General features: G+C 33.7%; 1 protein-coding gene across 4 annotated transcripts in view; it reads left to right on the top strand.

Annotated features, from left to right (window-relative positions):
• The window catches only part of LOC126878551 (uncharacterized), a 172,520-nt gene that overhangs the window by 60,941 nt on the left and 90,952 nt on the right, over positions 1–20,627 (top strand). For all 4 annotated transcript variants that reach the window (XM_050641328.1, XM_050641329.1, XM_050641327.1 and 1 more), the window contains one exon: positions 7,871–8,450. In XM_050641328.1, the coding sequence (XP_050497285.1) occupies positions 7,871–8,450 (580 nt within the window). The remainder of the gene's footprint in view (positions 1–7,870; positions 8,451–20,627) is intronic.

Raw genomic sequence — 20,627 nt, 5'->3', positions numbered from 1 at the left:
TAAAGTTCTGTTGTTTGCTCCTGCTTGTCTTTGTTTTTTGATAATTTTCACCTTCATAGTATCTGTACAGATATTTGATCCAGTTTACATTATATGTACTTATGTACCTTCGAATTTTTATATCTAGGAAATTATTTTTCGCTGCTCTTTTGTATATTAAGAAATGGTAATTTATTTGGTGACTGCTCGGCTAATCTTTGTTTCACATTAAGAATAGAACGTTACGCTTACGGAGATCAGTGTTGCCAAATCTTTGGCGCAGGGGTTGATACTCGACTGCCGATATACGATTCATTCTAGTCAGTACGGCGTGGCATCGGCGCTCTTCTGTTGTCCATAACAAATACATGGGGCTATCTCCGAAATGTTCTATTCTTAACGTTAAACGCTCTATAGACATAATCCACGTTGCTTTGTTTACACGGTGGCCCAACCTATCCGCGTCGGTCTCTGTAGGAAAAACGACTTATTATTCACAATTTGTACTTATATATTTATATTATTACATTAACACTAGAATTTAAAAATAATTTGAATTATACAGGGTGTTCCGAAAAACCTTGGTATATCAAGGGTATACTTTTTCTTATAGAATACCCATTTGATGACATTTTTGAATGTGCTCAAAAAATAAGCTATACTTTTATAAGGGTTCTCTAGATCTAAATACAGGGGTTTTTTAATTTATTTAGATTTTTCTAAAAATGTTAAAAACTAATAATAATAAATACGAATCTAAGACTCAGGGACTTTGTTCTTGGGCCTTAATAAAATACTATTTGTCTTATTTAAACAGATATTTATTATAACATTCTTTACAGGGTGGTCAAAATATTAGATTGTTGTGTTAACACATTCAAGCTATAATAACGTACTTATTTCAAATGTAACACCCTGTATTTTTATTACGTTGTCGTAGAGCAAATCTACTTAGCTTTCAAACTATATTGGTGTTTCCTATACCAATCCCTTTTTATTTTTGAAATATTTCCTTAGAAGATTAGAGCAGTCAAGATCCAGATTCTGAACAAAAGAGAACAGTGCATAGGTTTCGAAGATGATTTGGTATTTCTGATACGTTCAAGTATAGAACTTCAAAAAATGTTTACAAAAGTTGAAGAAGTTAGAAAATATAGCCTGACTAAAAATCAAGAAAAACCTTGGGAATCTTTTTCTGGGGAAATTTATAAAGTATACAGTATCCCCATTTAGAACAAGATCACTTTACACACTTCAAACGTCACTTTAAACAATTTCTTTGATTTATTTCTTTGTTATTGAATATTATTTGTTTCTTTCTTTTTTCATTTTTATATATTTTATTAAATGTTTTTTAAATAAAAAAATTGAGTATTGCAGATGTGAGTGGTTTCGTTCAATAACGGATTTTGGTCTACCTACACACTAAGTATTTTGGTTGGGATATCACTCATTTTTGTAAGTTTCAGCCTATTTTACCTCGTGAAAGACCAACGACAAAAAGGTACAAAGATTCAAATAAAAAGTGATGATTTTAAATGTACTTATTAACCGTTGCTTCTAGGTCTAGAGAACCTGAAAAACTGTTTTTTTTTAGAGTTTTTTTGGTGTTTTCTCCATGTTATAGACTTCAAAATAGATAAAAATACTTCAAAGATATTTTTATAGGTTAGATATATATAATTGGAAGTAACTGAGTCTTTTAGGACATTAAAATATTGAGCGAAATACGTTTAATCCACCAAAAACAGCCACCCTCTCTGTGGGGGGTTTGAACGTGTTTCTCTCATTTTTTAATGTCTTAAAAGCCTAAAGGACTCAGTTACTTTATATTATATATAGGCTATAAATGTCATTAAATACTAAGTTTTCCATAAAAAATATTATAAGTTTGATATACCACTTTTTTGGAACATCCTGTGTAAATCACATTATTTTTTAATTGTAATGTTAATGGCCTCGTATATTTCTATGAAGAGAAAAATGTTAATTCAATTTAATTTTATGTCGTTCTCCGTACAGAGACCGATGGGTATAGGATGGGCCACCCTGTATATCTAGAAGTGCAAAGACTATCGAATACTTATACTGCTGTCCTCAATTAAAACGCGGTATCTGCAAAAACATTGAAAATCGAGTTTTTGCTATATGTGGTTTACTTGTTACCTTATTTATGCTTCTGCAATGTCTGAAAGCCGTATCATTTTCTTTACTACCAAAATAAACAAATTGGAATATGCCGTATGTGCTAAATTTCAATAGCTGCTTAATTAAAATGCGGTATCTACAGAGTACTCAACTAAAAAGCGGTATATGCTAGCTAGTATCGTGTAGTGATGTTGAAAAAGTAACTATTCGTTACAAAGTACTCGTTACTTTGATTATTCTGATTACTTCGTTACTTCATACCAATCGTATTAAAGCGAGCAACGACTATTGTATCTACTTTGATTACTCTGATTACTTCGTACCAATCGTATCAGAGCGAGTAACGACTATTGTATCTACTTTGATTACTTTGATTACTCTGATTACTTCATACTTCGTGAATGTCGTTATTATATCGGAATACCTACACAAAATACCTACCTACTGAGAAATACGATTCTCGATATGATTCTTCTTCTTCAGGTGCCGTCCTCGTTCCGAAGTTTGGCTATCATCAAGGCTATGCGTATTTTTGATACCGTAGATCTAAATAATTGGCAGTTGCTGCACTTGTACCAATCTCTTAAATTCTTCAACCATGAATGTTTTCTTCTGCCAATGGATCTTTTACCTATTATTTTTCCCTGAATAATTAATTGTAGTAGCTGGTACTTTTGTCCCCTCATTATATGTCCCAAGTATTGCAGTTTGCGCTTTTTAATAGTAAGCGCAAGTTCTTTTTCTTTCTGCATCCTTCGCAACACTTCCATGTTTGTCACTCTCTCTGTCCACGATATTCTCAGTATCCTGTGGTACATCCACATCTCGAATGCTTCTATTTTCCTTGTATCGATCTTTTTCAGTGTCCAAGCTTCCATTCCATAGAAAAGAACTGACAGCACGTAACATCTCATGAGGCGAATTTTAAGATTTAAACTTAGCTCTCTTCCGCATAAAACTGTTTTCATTTTGGTAAAAGTAGCTCTAGCTTTTTCTATTCTGATCTTGATTTCTTCAGAGTTGTCGTTGTTTTCATTAATAACAGTTCCCAGGTAATGATATTTTCTAACACGCTCAATTCTTTGATCATGTACGGTTATGTCAGAAAAATTTTGTGGAGATTTCGACACCATCATTATTTTTGTTTTTTTGATGTTAAGTGATAAACCGAACTTTTCGCTGCGCTCTACTATTCTATTTATCAGTGTTTGGAGATCTTCCGGGGTTTCTGCTATTAATACTGTGTCATCAGCGTATCTCAAATTGTTTATTAAAGTGCCATTTATTTTAACTCCTATATCTTGGTCGATATGATTACCGGTACTCAAATACAAAAGTAATCATAGTAATCAAATAATTTTTATCTCTTAAACAGATTGGTGAAGGTCGCTGTTATATCGGAATACCTATACAGACCTACCTACTGAGAAATACAATTCTCGATATGATACCGGTACTCAAATACAAAAGTAATCATAGTAATCAAAGTAACGAATACTAGTAAATGATTAGGTACTTTATAGAAAATATCTACCTACTGAGAAATCCGATTTTCGATATGATTACCGGTACTCAAATACAAAAGTAACAAAAGTAATCATAGTAATCAAAATAACGAATACTGTAAATGATTACTTTATTTATACAAAAGTAACGATTTGTAACGAATACTCGAAAGTAACTATAATCAACATCACTGGTATCATGTACTCGCCGCGTTTTAATTGAGCACAGCGCATTTACCGCGTTTTTATCGATCGTGTTGCGACCTCGTATTTTGAACATTTATGACATGTAGGTATTTTGCGTATATAATAAATAATTACATATAAGCTATTTATTTTTCTTTTTTTGGTAACTATTTTTTCTTGTAAAAAATCCTTTTTGTAAATAAAATGCAGATACGGCACTATTTCTGATCCAGCAATATGTCCGCTGCTCAATTAAAACGTGGTGTATGACTTTTTATTTACAGCTTTGATAAAAACATGATTTTTTTAAGAATATATTTTTAAATAATGTTCAACTATCAGTAGAACATGTTTTGCGTTAAAAAGTTGTCAAAACATATAGAGACCTGAGAAAAAACTTTGAGAGCCAATTTCTCGGTTTTAAGTTGGCTGCACATACCGCGTTTTATTTGAGGACGGCAGTATACATATAATTTTATCTCATCTGCTTACTAAATTGGTTAGAAACTCCCCATGTTCATTGGTGTTTTGATGGAGTATTTGTCAATTGTTTCTCAGAACTGTTCTTCTTTACTCGCTAGGGTGGTGCGAAAAAAGTCATGTTGATAATTCCGTATCGCTATAGTGCGGAAAAGTTGCGATTGGTAATTACAGGAAAAACAAAAAAAGAATTATTCAAATCGGACTTTATCTTCCGATCCCGCAAGGGACCTAAAGATTATAAAAAAAAATAAAATTCTACCTTTTTTTCAAAAATTTTTATTTATCCTTCGAGTACGTTTTATTTATCGTTATAGTAAAATTTATTTACACTTTGCATGGTTGAGTACTAAAAAAAATTGATTTACGTATTTAACGGATATTTTCCGACCCCGCAAGGTTAATCAAAATCTATAAAAATTTAAAATTTTTGATGAATTTGAAAAATTAAAAAACATTTAGTTATCTAATTTTTTTGTTACATAGTGAAGCTCTTCGCTTGTTTAGATATTGTATGATAATATTTAATCAACCCAGATCTCAAAACGTAGGGGTGGTTGCACTTCTAGCTCCACACGCACCCTTCTCTCCAACCAACCAATGAGTGTGTGTTTTTTACATTATTTACATATGTACATTTCTTTTTTATCTGTTTGTGTCCAGCTCTCAAACACCAACTTTGCATTGTGATTTCTTGGTAAAATCTGGCAGCATGGACCTTGATTTAAGTGTTGTCCTGATGCATCTATCTCTTGATTGAGGCCCACATACATTAGCATTAGACGATGCTTCCGTGGCCAACTTTAGATACCGCTCTCAGCTGGATTGTGGCAGGGATAGTTTTGTACATTCCAGTCTGACATATCGCCAGATGTAATACAAGGAGTTATATCTTCATTTGAAACTCTTCGAGGAAGTGGTGGAGAAGATAGTTTTGCAACATTCCAGTCTATTATTTTAGTTTAGTCCAGTTCTTCAAAATTTCAAGTAGTAGGGAGAAAGGAAACACATTAGAGAGCTAAGGCCAAGGAGAGTGTTAAAAGCCGGACAGACTAAAGCCAAGGGCAAAAGTATTAGAAATTTCATCCCTCCTACTTTAAATTTTCAAGCACAGGACTACACTGAAATAATAGACTGGAATGTTACAAAACTATCTTCTCCACCAATTCTTCGAAGAGTTTCAAATGAAAATATAACTTATTGCATTACATCGGGAGACATACCAGACTGGAATGTACAAAACTATCCCTGCCACATGCAAGCTGACGAGCGGTGTCTAAAGTTGCCCACGGAAGCATCGTCTAATGCTGATGTATGTTGTGGGCCCCAATCAACAGATGGATTCATCAGGAAAACATTTAGATCAAGGTCCATGCTGCCAGATTTTACCAAGAAATCACAATACAAAGTTGATGTTTAAGAGCTGGACACAAGCAGATGAAAAAGAAATGTACATAATGTAAATAATGTAAAAAACACACACTCATTGGTTGGTTGAAGAGAGGGGTGCGTGTGGAGCTAGAACTGCATCCACCCCCTCGTTTTGAGTTCTGGGTTGTTTAAATATTGTCATACAATATCTAAACAAGCGAAGAGCTTTACAGTTTAACAGAAAAATGAGATAACTAAATGTTTTTTAATTTATCAAAATCATCAAAAATTTCAAATTTTTATAGGTTTTGATTGACCTTGCGGGATCGGAAAATATTCATTAAATGCATAAATCTATTTTTTTTATTACTCTACCATGCAAACTGTATGTAAATAAATTTTACTCACAATCGGTTAGTAATTTATGGATTTCTAACCTTTGAAGTAATCAGGAAGCGACTTATTACTTACTTTACTTTCCCAGCTAGCCGGGAAAGTACTTTCCCGGCTAGTATCTGTCACTTTTCTACCTGCAAATGTCAATGTCATTTTTGATTAAAAGATGGTTTAGAAAGAATAGAATCCACTCAACATTTATTTAATTAAGAAACAACAACAACAATAACAAAAAGAAAACTATTTGGAATTATAAATATTAATAGTTACATTGGAATTATGATTACTATTAACGGTTAAAGTAAGACCGTGTTGCTCAAAATTATGAGTTTCAGAAATAGATTTGTCAGATTCAACAAACTTGTTTTGTTACCTAGCAACGATCTCACAGGTTACTTAAAATAATTCATCTTATCACATAATGAAAATAGATACAGATATTTGAAACGAAATTATTATTGGTAGATTGTGAGTATTAGAAATCCATAAACTACTAACCGATTGTGAGTAAAATAGTATACAAACCTCGCGGGAACTCATTCTAGCCTCGCGTCTGTAGTTTACCTCGGTGCTTCGCACCTCGGTAAACTATCTTGCCGCTCGGCTGAAATAGAGTACTTTCCCGCTAGGTATGTAATATACTATTACTATAGCGATAAATAAAACGTACACGAAGGATCTTCTTTTTTGTTTTTCTTGTAATTATCAATCGCAACTTTTCCGCACTATAGCGACACAAAATTATCAACTTGACTTTTTTCGCACCACCCTATTACTCGCCTACTAGGGATGGAATAGTTCGAGCCGAGCCGGGCTCAGATGGAATTTATTTCATAATTTACGGTTTTAAGGATCCCCCAAACCGACGCGAAAGTTTTGCGACGCGAATTTTCCGTAGCGGAACATTCGCAGGCGGAGCGGTAGCGGACAAGGGTTCCCCATATTGACGCGAAAGCCGACGCGACTATTCGCCATACAAATGTGAACAAATTATATTTTTAAATCGGCCAACAGGTTTAGGAAAGACAAGACATCAAAAATGACCAAATTTTTAAGTGGGCGTAATCTCTATGCAAGCAAATTAATAATAATATAATATATCATGAAAACTTATCATTTTCTCCTAATTCTGACCCTATACTATTCAAGACTTTATCCTTTTTCTTATATTTTTATAATCTTCGTCCGTTAAATCATATATTATAGGATATTGTTTAACAATTTCAATGAGTTTTTCTGTAACAACCATTTTAAAACACGCGAAACTACAACGGTAGCGGAAAAAACCGTGCATGCAGCGTCTCATGAAAGGAACGCTGTTCTGCCGCGACCGTTGCGGATTCCGCGCAAAGTGGTCTGAACACCTTCATAATCCGCCGTGAATATCGGTTCGCCGCGATTCCGCGTAGGTTGCGGTTGCGAAAGTTTCGCGTTGGTTTGGGGGATCCTTTAAGGACACACTGTATATTGAAAATACACATTTGTAGTCTGAATTATTTATTCTCAAACAAAAGTATCAGTCGTACCACAAATAAATGAATTAGAAAAAGTATTAGAACATTACCTAAAATATTGACAAGTTCGTTAAGGAAAGCTCGGCTCGTTTCGAATTCAGCTCGGCTCTCGAAAAAAAAAAAATGATTCGGCTCGCAAGAAAAAACCGGCTTGAGCTCGAAGCTAAGCTCGAGCTTGTGGCCATACCTATCGCTTACTACTTCTTTAATAATCACCCTGCATGTAAAGGGATATTTATGTCCAATAAGTTAATGTGATAATAAAATTAATCAATGTATTCTTCATTCCAGCAAAAAAGAAGAAATTGAGGAACAAATAATGCCAAATAATGAAGAAGCTGGAACTGGAAATAATTCGAAAAAAAAGCGACCAGAAAGACAACTTTACGTACCCCCAGCTCAAAGGAGGTTACCTATATCCGAGTTACCAAATGGTTCAAAAACGGACCATGGATCAAGTCCAAAAGCAAGAAAACAAATTTCTACTACTAGTAGAAAGAAAGAACTACCAGAGAAGGTAAAAGCTGTGACTGAAACTGAGAGACCAAGTTACAACGAAGATAATATTAGAGATGCCATATTAAATCAATTTAATGAAGTTAGCAATTTTTCTTACATGTGGTGGAAGTATGAACTGTCTGACCCACTTGAAAATGAAGCAAAAAGTGTGTATTCTAAGTCATTTATGAAAAAAAGTCGATTGTGCAATTTACGAATTAGAAATATTTACAAATTAGAAACTACGAAGTCTCTGTATATTTTAAGTAAAAATTTTGTTCTTTGGCAACCGAAATTTGATGTGCTCATGAATAATAAGAAATCCTATATGAAAGCCATTTCTCCTAGTAGCCTTGATCAGTCAGATGTAAAGGTAAGTTTTATATAAACTTTTACATTAATTTCATTTGTAAATATGTATTTTAATATGTATAACAATGGGTATGGTTTAATTTACATATTTTTACATCTCATCCATTTTTATTATACAGGTGGTTATAAATTATTGAAACCATTGGTCCAAGAAGGTGATAATTAATTTTTTAAAACTAGAGACTAATTTTATTTCATTTAATTGTATAGTATATAATTGGTATATTATATGAATCAGCTCAAACAGGCCTTAGATGCCCAAGGCTTCAATGGTTTTCTTCTATTTGTTCCTATCTTGTGCTAAATTTTTTCAGTTTTGTACTAATAATCAGGGCCGCGCCCAGTAGCGTACTGATAGATCCGCGGGCTCTGGTTCCAGTTGGGATGCGGGCCCCCCGTCCAATGAAAACACACGTTGTATATCAAAAGTTTTTAATAAACATTAAATATAAAAAATCGTCATAAACTAAGTAGGAAAATTAACGCACCACCTTAAAAATGGGACTTTTTGATGTCTCGTATTTCCTAAACTTGTCCGATTTTTTTGTTATGTTATAGCGTTATTCTTTAACAATATTGCTGTAATAATATTGTTGCTAGATAGGTGAATCCTTATTGTATACCGGGTGTACAAATCAAAATGGTGTTTTTTTCTCAAAGTTCGCAACACCCTGTGGAGAATTCTAGCATTTATAAAATACTAGAATTAAAACCCAACTATAGCATCACGTTTTCTTTACATTTTGTTTTTTAATTCATTTGCTTTTATTGAAAAATAAAAAAGTTAGGTATTTTAACAACTAGCCATGTTTCTCGTCAATAAATTCTTATTTTTTGCTTAGTTTAATAAACAAGCCTAAAGTAGGCTATGATAAATTAACAATTTGATAAATGTCAAATTGTTAACAGTCAGAAAGTGCCTGGTTTGTTGTAAAAATTAGTAGATGTATGTATTATTTTATGTCCGTAATTTTTGTTGTTGTTTGGTGGAAATGGAACGCGCTACAAGGAATTTGACCAGCAATGAGTGCGTTCAACCAGTCACCTTACATAGCGAAGAACTTAGCTACCATGCTAGCGGCTCCTTATATTAGTAACAATTATTTTTTGCTAATGTACGATACTGCAAGACCTGACTTTGCACGAACTGTAACCGAAAATTTACAACAGGTAAATCTTCAGATTTTCGTTCGAACATTTGTGGAACATAATTGGCAGAAGATTATGACAGCGTTTGCCACCTCCTAGAACCTTACAAGAGATAGAAACAGTAGCTCTCGAGATTTGGAATGATATTGTTATTAAAGACCAACTACTAGCAAACCTCATTTGTAATATAAAAGGACATATATTATCTCTTTTATTATAGAACATAAGCGAATGAATCAAAAAACAAAAATAACAAAAACGAGAAAACTGGAACAGAACATAATGACAGAGGAAGTTGGAGGGGGCGGGGGTCAAAAATCTTCAAAAATTGCGTTACGCAATAGTTAAACGCCCATTAGAGTGCGTTACGTAGGGGGGGAGGGGGGTCAAAAATCTTCAAAAATCGCGTTACGTAATACTTGAACGCTCCCAAAGTAGTCCCTGCTAAGACTCATAATCCAAGGAAAACTCTCGGGAAAAAGAAATGTGAGACGTAGGAGGATTTCCTGGTTGCGAAATTTAAGGGAGTGCAGCCAACAAAGTTAAGATTGCTGTGATGGTAGCCAACCTCCGATAGGAGACGGTACTGCAAGAAGAAGAAGAAGAAGTATATTGCGCAGGGTGTTTCGAACTTTTAGAAAAAAAATCACAGTATGATTGGTACACCCGGTATACAATGACAGCTTACCTGTCTAGTTACAATAGGTATTGTTACAAGGATATTGTTAAATAATAAAGCTATAACATAATATGACAGCCTTAATTTCTGTTTAAAACGTCACTAAATTTATTTTTAATTGTTTTTTCAATTGTCCCTACAAGATTTATTATTCTTTCTTTGATATCTTTGATATTATTATTTGCAAATGCTATCTCTGAGGTTCTCCTTCTATCTTTGTATCTTTGACTCTCTAGTTTTGTAATAGAATTTACAATTATGTCAAAATTCGTACTATACCTAGCTATTTATTTACCTGTTGGCCCTCTTCTACTGATAAATAGTTCCAGGTGGGTTTTCCCAAACAATAAAACTTGTAAATAGTAGATACCCCAAGAATATACCTGCTATGAATATTTTCAAGAAAGTAGGTATTATCTAAATATTATATTATAGGAAACTATTTTATTTATGCAATATTGTCTAATACATCAAAACATGCCGCAATATTCCCCTTATCAAGTAAATATGAATATGCATTTATAAAGAAACCCACAAATATGCTGCATGTTTATGCACATGCATTTTGCTTATAATCCAGGCTTTATTTATAAGTAACTACACAAAAATAAAAATTTATTAGGCAGTTATATTTCCTAGTTTTTACTTGTGTAGTTCAAAATGTCCCCATCAAATTAGAAAAAAAAAAGAAACAAAAAGCGTGTTTGAGCGGGCCCCTGCGCCCGGGCCCTGGTTCCGCGGCACCCGTGGAACCATGCTCAGTACGCCACTGGCCGCGCCAAGGCTTTCAAGCGCCCCGGGGCAAGTAATTTTAGGCGCCACTTTTCTCCTTCCTTTGTAAGTAGTTTTTTGTAGCTTAGTGAATCGTTATACGGTATACCTAAAAACTATTTTTTATGTGTTAGGAAAGTATTATCACTATCATAATCTAACCATTATCGTCCACCGCTGAACATATGCATCCTCTAATTTTCTCCATGTCTCCCTATCTTGAGCTACCAGCTATCCAGTTCATGGCAGTTCTCTTTACATCGTCACTCCAGCGCGTTGGTGGTCGATCTCTGCTTCGTTTATTCGATTGTCCGCCCGCGATCGCTATTCCAATAATCTTCTAGTCTAGCTGTTGTTCGGTGCCCTTTCCACATGACATGCACATCTCCATTTCTTTTTTGCTACATGTTCTACTATGTCTTTCATTTTTGTTCTTTGCCTGATATTATTTGGTATTCTGTCTCCTTGTGATTCTTAGCATGGCCCTCTGGGTAACTCTTATTTTCTGCTCTTAGATTTTTAGCAGCAGGAAAGTAATGTACTGATAAGTTATGTGAATACTATAAGTATTTACAAAAAACAACGATTACGTTATCAGAGAACAATATATATATATATATATATATATATATATATATATATATATATATATATATATATATATATATATATATATATATAATTATTATTATAGTCCATTTGCTTACGCTTTTTGCTCCGTGTTTTAAAGAACCGCTTGGATTGACATGAAATTTGGCATACGCATAGCTAATTTATAACAAAGAAAAAAATTGATATTGCGTCGTCGGAGATGAAAAAATATACGTTAAAATTAAGTCCGGAAGTGGATGAACTGACTAATTCTAAGCAACTTTTGTTCCATATACAGTTTTTTTTTCACTAAGTCAATATTTTTCGAGTTATTTGCGAGTGAATATGTTTATTTTTCAACATAAAAACCACGGGTTTAGACGGTTTTTCGCAAATAACACAAAAAGTGTGTATTTTATTGAAAAAAATGTTCTTGGCAAAAATATAGCTTATAAAAAATTTAAAAAACTTGTGCACGCATGAAGTCGGTAAATCTAGTAGAGGAAGAGTTTTAGCTCGATAAAAGTGGGTTCTTATTTGTCAAATTCCAAATCGAACATTTCAACGTGAAATAACCAAAAAATGAAGCACTTTTTGGGCAAAACTCGTTCTTAGAAAAAGCTTTATTTTTGTTTTTTAAAAAAGTCTCTAGCAGCAAAAGTAAGCCAGTAACGCTGATAATAAAGTTGGCCCCTTTTTTTTGGTAAAAACATCGTAAATATCTTCACTTAATTAGCATCCCAAAAGAAATTAATTATTACAGCTTGACAATTTTACTTCACTTATGTATATTTATATGATCTGAAAGTTTCACCATTTCAAAGTGCTTATTTTTGAAAAAAAAAATAAAATAAAAAAAATTAATTTTGAAGGAAATGCCTTTTTTCAAAATTTTTCCTAAGAATATATTTTCGATAAAATACTTACTGTTTGAGTTATTTGCGAGAAACCGTCTAAAAACGTGGTTTTTTGTTGAAAAATAAACATATTCACTCGCAAATAACTAGAAAAGTAGATATTGACTTAGTAATATAAAAACTTTATAGAACAACTTAACTTTATAGTTACTTACAATTCGTCAGTTTATCCAATTCGGGACTTATTATGAACGTATAGTTTTCACTAGCGTGAAGAGGTGGTACTCCCCTAGGGCAAAAGCACACGTCGACACAATATCATTTTCTTCTTTGACATGTTAGTTATGTGTATGCCAAATTTCATGTTAATCCAAGCTGTTTTTTAAAATTCAGAGGTTTTGCAATATTTTACCGTGATTGAATGGAGTAATAGTTCAGTTTAATGAGAGAAATAACGGATCGTACACTTAGGGGATCAAAGTAATAAAAACTGCTATTTTTATATCTACCTACGATTGGTAAATTTTCAATTTTACAAGATAATAAAATATTACTAATATTTCTGGTAATTTTGATATAGTCAAATTTTTTTTCGGCACCTGCCGGCGTTGTTTTGGTTTGGCGCCGGGGGGTACCGCCCTTATGGCCCTGCTAATAATCCCAAGTTACCTTTTACCGATTACATTCTTGTTCTTAATGATCGTCCTCTTTCCTTTTTGTGTCAGCTTCAGTATTTATTAATTCTTTGGGGACTCTTCCTTCCTGCATTCTAGCTAAGTGTCCGAGCCATCTTAGTCTTTGCAATTTCGCAATTTTTGAAATTTTTTGTGGTCCATACATCCATCATCATCTTGGTGCTACAACCCTTAGAGGACCTCGACCTTCTCAAGCGTTCTACGCCATTCTGTTCTGTCCCTTGCTTGCATTTTCCAGTTGCCGGCTTCGATCTTCTCGGCATCTTGTGTTACCCCTTCCATCCACCTCAGCTTTGGTCTACCCCGTCTTCTCATTCCCACGGGTTGCGCTGTTAGAATCTTTTTTCTCATGTTCGATTCAGGGGCCCGGGCTACATGTCCTGCCCACTGCAGGCGATTTCGCTTAATTATAGTGATATATTTTCCACCAAACGTATGCTTGTAGATATTCTGCAGTTCAAAGTTATATCTCCGCCTCCATATTCCGTTCTCACAGACCGCTCCGAATATCTTGCGTAGCACCTTTCTTTCAAAAGTCGATAGAGCGGATTCATTTGTTTTAGTTAGCGTTCATGCCTCTGATACATATGTGAGAACGGGGACTATCAATGTTCTATACAGCCTTATACGAGTTTTTTGAGACAGACGTTTGATAGACCATGATACTGACGCTAAGTACTTTAATAGACCATGATAACACCTGTTTGCAATTATTATTCGCCTTTTTATTTCCCCTGATGTGTTATTATTGAGGTTAACCGATGTCCTTAGATATATGAACTCTTTGACCGCTTCGAAGTTTTGGTCATTGATGATTAGATCTGCGTTAACATTTCCAGCTCTTGTGTTTGTGTTAGTCGCCATGAATTTGTTTTTATTTTGATTTATATGTAACCCCATTCAATATGCTGCTGCTACTAGCTCGGTTAGGATTTCCTCAGTTCTCGCCCTGGTTCTTATTATAATGTCCACGTCGTCTGCATATGCTAGAATTTGGACTGATCTATTAAATATTGTTCCCCTGCTATCTAAATTAGCGTCTCGTACGACTTTTTCTAAGGCTACATTAAAAAGCTGACACGCCAGCGCATCTCCCTGTCTTAACCCCCTATGTATTTCAAATGGGGTTGATGAGTCGTTTTGAATTTTTACTGCTGATAGCATCTTCGCCATTGTCACTTTTATCAGATATGAGTTTTTTGGAATTCCTAACTCATTCATAGCGTTGTAAAGACTTGGTCTTAAGACACTGTCATATGCCGCTGTAAAATATGGTACATATCTATGTTAAACTCTTGCGCTTTGTCGAGGATCTGTCGTAATGTAAAATCTGGTTAATGGTTGAACGTCCACGCCTGAATTCTGCCTGATATTCTGAGCATTATTCCGCGGTAATTATTGCATTCCAGTTGGTTTCCCTTTTTGTGTAACGGGCATATTAAGCCTAAGCTCCATTCTTCAGGCATTTGCTCCTCAGACCAAATTTTATAAACAATTTCTCGCATCACCTTGATGATCTGCTCTCCACCGTGCTTAAATAACTCTGCTGGGATGCCATCGCTGCCTGGGGATTTGTGGTTCCTTAGTTTTTCTACAGATATCTTCACTTCTTCTACCGAGAGGGTTCCACGAGTTCTTCATTTCGGTATTCCAGCTCTATGTTGTTAGTAGGTTCCCCTTCCAGCAACTCTTGAAAATGCCCTACCCATCGTAACAGGATATCCTCTTTGTTGGTAAGTAAGTTACCTTCCTTATCATTACAATAGTTGATTCTCGGTTTGAATTATTTTATAATAATGTTTATTTGATGATAGAACTTTCTTATTTCTCCGTGGCTCATATGGCTTTCGAGCCGTTCTCATAAGTCATTTTCCGAGTCTCGTTTCTTTTTTCGGTGTATGCGTTTTTCCTCTATTCGTAAGGGTTTGTATCTATCTATTGTTGTCCTAGTTTTCCGATTTTGCATGGTCCTAAAAGCCTCGTTCTTCTCATCTGTTATTTTTTTGCACTCTTGGTCGAACCAGTTGTTTCTTTCTTGGGTTCGGGATATTCCCAATGTGCTTTCGGCTGCTAATTTCAGAGCCTCCTTGCAGTTGTTCCACATTTCCGTGCTTGACTGGTCGACTGCCCAGGTGTGTTCTAGGATTTCTTTTATATGTGACTGGAACTGTTTCTCTACGTTTTCTTCATTATTTAGCATATGTAAATTATATTTTACTTGTCTAGTGCCCTTTCTTTCTTGGCATTAGAAATTATTTGTCGTAACTTGGCCCCCTACCCTGAAATGGTCTGAGTCAATATTTGTGCTTCTGTAACTTCTGACGTCCATTAGGTTTGTAAAGTGCCTTCTGTCAATTATAACATGGTCGATTTGATTTGTGTTGTTTCCATTTGGTGATATCCAAGTTGCTTGATGGATATTCTTATGATTAAAGCATGTACTTCCCACAATTAAGTCTTTGGAAGCTGCCATACTAATAAGTCTTTAACCATTGTTATTAGTACCTGAAGGTTGTGTTTACCAATTTAATCTTGGTAGCATATCTCTTTTCGTATCTGGGCGTTCATGTCCCCAATACTCCAGGGTAATAAGCTAGAAATAGACCATGTTCGGGACACTGAAAGATCCAGGTAGCTGACTACTTTTTTAGTTATTGTAGACCTATAGGAAGAAAACCTACCTGCTTCCTGCCTAGAGTTTGCGTCCGTTTTTTAATTATTAACAATTTAGTGCAAAAATCGCGATTTTTTCAATTTTTTGCACCCCATTCAAAAGCTAAATATTTGCTAAAAAGGCTAAATTAAATACAAAATTTAATTTTTTAGAACATTAAAGAACCTTCAAAATGCCTATTTTTGAAAGTTAAAAAGTTAATTTGTTGCTACGCAAACTGCAAAATAAGTGAAAATCGTTATTTGTTAATAACTTTTACTAAAACTACCTTAGAACTTTAGTGTTTCACCCAAAGTTGGGCATTTGGTTACTTAACAAACCCTCAAAATTTGAGACCAATCCTTTAATCAGTTTAAGAGTTATCCTAATTGTTTATTCCAGGGACCTTTATTTTGCAATACCATAAGACAGAAAATAATGAACATAGGGCAATTCTGCGTATGCCAAATGAAAGTTGAAAACTGATGCTATCAAAATGTTCTTAACAAAGATAAGAAAATTATCTAATATAGTCCAAAAACTTAATGCCAAATTTGTGAAATTTATAAACATTTAGAATAACTTTAAAAATATTGTCCGTAGAAAAAATCATTTTACATATTAGAAAAGCTGGTATTTTACACGAATTTTTAAAAATGTAGTTCAATTGGTGACTAGTCGTGGTAATTGAAGGGGGAGCTGGGAGCCGACAGATGCACGAGTTCAAAAACTAAAAAAGGCAACTTAAAACTATTATCATTTTCTATATCTAGGGATCTACTGAATATATTTTGATCGTTCTTTTTTTAATCTGTATGTAATTTTTCTGTACATTACAAACAATTGTTTTGACAATTATTAATTAATAAACAGTCTAATTTGTTTAAACAATTGTTGAAAAAATAATTTTTTCCCAAAAATCCATGATTTTAATCATACTATCGTTATTAATCATAGAACAAGTTAAGATATACTTTAATTAATAAATTATCTTCAATAAATAATATTATCTAATAAAAATCATTTATTTATTAAAGTGTACTTTAACTTTTTCTATGATCATTAATGGTACTATGATTAAAAAATAGATTTTTGTCAAAACAATATTTTTTCAAGAATTGTTTAAACAAATTAGACTGTTTATAAACAAATTGCATATCTGTAATGTACATAGAAATTACATACAAATTAAAAAAGAAAGATCAAAATCCATTGAGTTGATCCGGAGATACAGAAAATTATATTCGTTTGAAATTGCTTTTTCGGTATTTTAACTCGGTGGATTTGTAGGTTCCCCCTAGTAATCGTTTGAACTACATTTTTTTAAAATCGTAGAGGGTGCTGTAAAGGTACAATGTTTGTGCAAACTTTTTAAGAAAAAATACAAATCCCATTCTTTAAAATGGCATTAATGAGATTCCTTAATTATTATAAGCAACTTAGCTGCGAATTAAAAAAAAACATATGGCTAACTTTGTCCCAAATGAACCCAGGCTAAATTTTTTTATTTGAAAATTCGTGTTAAAATACCTTTATGAATACCTATATAAAAATATTGTTTCTACGGACATTTTTAAAGTTATTCTAAATGTTTATAAACTACAAAATTTCGAAAATTTGGCATTAGGATTTTTGACTATATTAATTTTTTTGATCTTTTTTTTAATACATTTTGATACTATCACTCTTCTACTTTCATTTGGCATACTCAAAATTGCCATATCTTCATTATTTTCTGTCTTTATCTTATTGCAAAATAAAGGTCTCTGGGATAAACAAATAGAATAACTCTTAAACTATTAATGGATCAGTCTTAAATTTTGAAGGTTTAAGTACGCCAATGCCCAACTTTGGGTAAAACACTAAAGTTTTAAGGTAGTTTTAGTAAAAGTTATTAACAAATAACGATTTTCACTTATTTTGCAGTTTGCGTAGCAACAAATTAACTTTTTTACTTTCAAAAATCGGCATTTTGAAGGTTTTTCAATGTTCTAAAAAACTGAATTTTGTAATTTTATGTCAACTATTTATCTTTTGAATGGAGTGCAAAAAATCGAAAAAATCGCGATTTTTGCACTAAATTGTTAATAATTAAAAAACGGACGCGAACTCTAGGAAACAGGTAGATTTTCTTCGTATAGGTCTACAAAAACTAAAGAAGTAGTCAGCTGCCTGGATCTTTGAGTGTCCCGAGAAAATCGTTTATCATAATATATGCTCTTTCAAGGTCTTCGTAGAATAGATCTTTAATTTCTTCGTCTTTTTCCTCGGTTGGCACATGCACGTTGATCAGGAGGCATATGTTGAAAAATTTTCCTTTTATTCGAAGGATACATAACCGATCATTTATGGTTTTAAAACCAATAATAAAATTTTTGATTTTCTTTGATACTAGGAACGCGGTTCCGAACTCATGTCGGTTCGGGTTACAGCTATAATATTATATCATGTTCTTTTTTCTACATAATGCCGGTTTCTGTCCATCTCATCTCTTAAATGGCTGCAATATCTATTCTATATTTAGGAGTTGATCTTGGAGCAGCTTCAGTCCCGCTGTCCTGTACAGCGTTCTAACATTCCTAGTACTGATCTTTAAAGCATTGTCCTTAGTTCCGTGCCTGGGTCGCCGTCTTGAATTTAGTCCGGCTTTTCTATCTCGAGATTTCGTAACAATATTCGTAACAAATTTCTCGAATATTTTAAAAATTTCTCTTAATTCTGTTGGTCTTCTTGTTATTAGGGCAAGATCGTCTGCGTATGCTATGCATTGATGTATGTGGTAATAGATTGAGCTTTTAGTGTGAATATTGCTTTCCCTTAGAATTCTTTACAATATTAGGTTACAAAATACAGTGGATAGGGGGTCACCTTGTCGTAGGCCTCTAGTGGTGTTAAAGCTGTCGGAGATATGACCTTCTATCATAACTTTACTTTTAGTTTCATTCAGAAGGGATTTAGTTAAAGGTATTATTTTATCCGAAAAATTATTTAGTTAATTGTGTCATATTAGACAATCAATAAACAATATGTTTAGTGATATTCAATTCATATAATCTAACCAGGATCTGTTTAATTGTAAACATTTGGTCTATTTGCTCTAAAACCAGCTTGGTATTCACCCAGGTTATCTTCAATTTTGGCTACTATTTCTGATTTGATATAGCTAATACGAACTTTATACGTTGTGTCTTGTAATGTTATACCCCTGTAGTTTTTACATTCCATAACATTTCTTTTTTTGTGTATTGGGCATAGCAGGGCTTCTCTCCACTGTTTTGGTATTTGCTCTTTGGTCCATATTTCAGGTATCAACTCTGTGATTTCTTCCTGTAGTCTTTGACCACCTTCAAATGTTTTTTTATTACTCTTTCACGCATTTTCATGGTGTGGCTAAGTAATTTTATGGCCCTGTAGTTTGTGCATTGTTGTATATTAGGGTGGGTCTAAAAAAAATAATATTTCATTTTTTAATCGCTATACCACGGAAAACTTGCCTTTGGGATATATAAGTAAAATGCAAAGAAAAATAAAGTTATATATTGAAACCCCAGCTAGCGCATCATACTTAAAATTTAGTTTTTTTTCAGAAATCAAGATATTTTTCAATTATTTTTACAATCTTTAGCCAATAATATTTGAACGTGCTATAGTGAAAACTGTTTAATTAATAGTTTAAAAAATAGGAAATAAATTTGAATATAAAATACTCAAAAATTGGTAAAATTCACGTATTAGCACCTTAAAAGAAGGTGTGGTGTAGTATGTTGCGTTGGGTGTTAATAGCACAATCCATTTTTTGTTCTTTTACTTTACACTCCATTTAATTGGAATAGGATTATTATAGTGTGTTTAAAGTTATAAAGGATATAAATAAAACAACTTATAACTTTAATAACATGTTTAATTGAAACAAAAAAGAAACCACATTGTAGCCAAACAATGTCAACAAATTAAATGAAATTTTGACTTTAGAAAGAGTATTTTACTCACTATTTCTGAGTGGGTACGTTGAAGCAGCGCTTGTTGTCACACTTTGGCATCGAAGCTCTGGATGCTACGGCAGATCTTATGAAACCATTTCATTATTTAGCACCAACGACTTTTTTAGATGCTTCAGTCACTAACTTGACGCAGCGTTCCACGCCTTGAGTATGACATGGAAATTTTCCAAGGATCCAATCCTCGGGTGTTTCACCAGCAGTGATTTTAGCCCAAACTTCATCATCAGAGACTCTCTGTAACAGTGATGGTGGTGTAATTTCAGTGGTGTTCCAATCAATTAATTCAGTATAGTCAGTCGCATGAAAGTTGATTTTTGGAGGTCGAAAAACCCTAATTGTTTCTGTTTCTGTAGCTAACATTCTTACTTTGATTATTCTTCGGAATCCTAATTCTCTTATGTGCTTCCTTTCATCCACTATCATCCTCAGTAGCCAATTTTCTGGGTGGGAAAAATGCATTTCTTTCGATTACAAGATCAACTACTTTAATCAGATTCTCTGGTAGAAATCTGGTTGATTTGATAGCCTCAAAAACGTGTTCAGGTCCATCGGTTATGTATTTGCTGTACTTTATTTTGAACCATATAAATATGTATGATTTAAGAATGAAGGATACTAACAATTTATGTTCAACTGAAGGCGTTTCCACACTTACAGTCTCAAAACTCTGTTAGCTGTAGTCAACCATCGAGAGTGGGAAAGTGGACCCGGTTCTCGAACAGATAAGTCCACAGGGCAGTTGGCTGACTTTATTGCGCAACTTATATCTAGAAGATACTATT

This window comes from Diabrotica virgifera, chromosome 10 (genome assembly GCF_917563875.1).
Source record: "Diabrotica virgifera virgifera chromosome 10, PGI_DIABVI_V3a".
Taxonomy (NCBI): domain Eukaryota; kingdom Metazoa; phylum Arthropoda; class Insecta; order Coleoptera; family Chrysomelidae; genus Diabrotica; species Diabrotica virgifera.
Note: the sequence above shows the minus strand (reverse complement) of the source record. Positions and strands in the feature narration are given on the sequence as shown.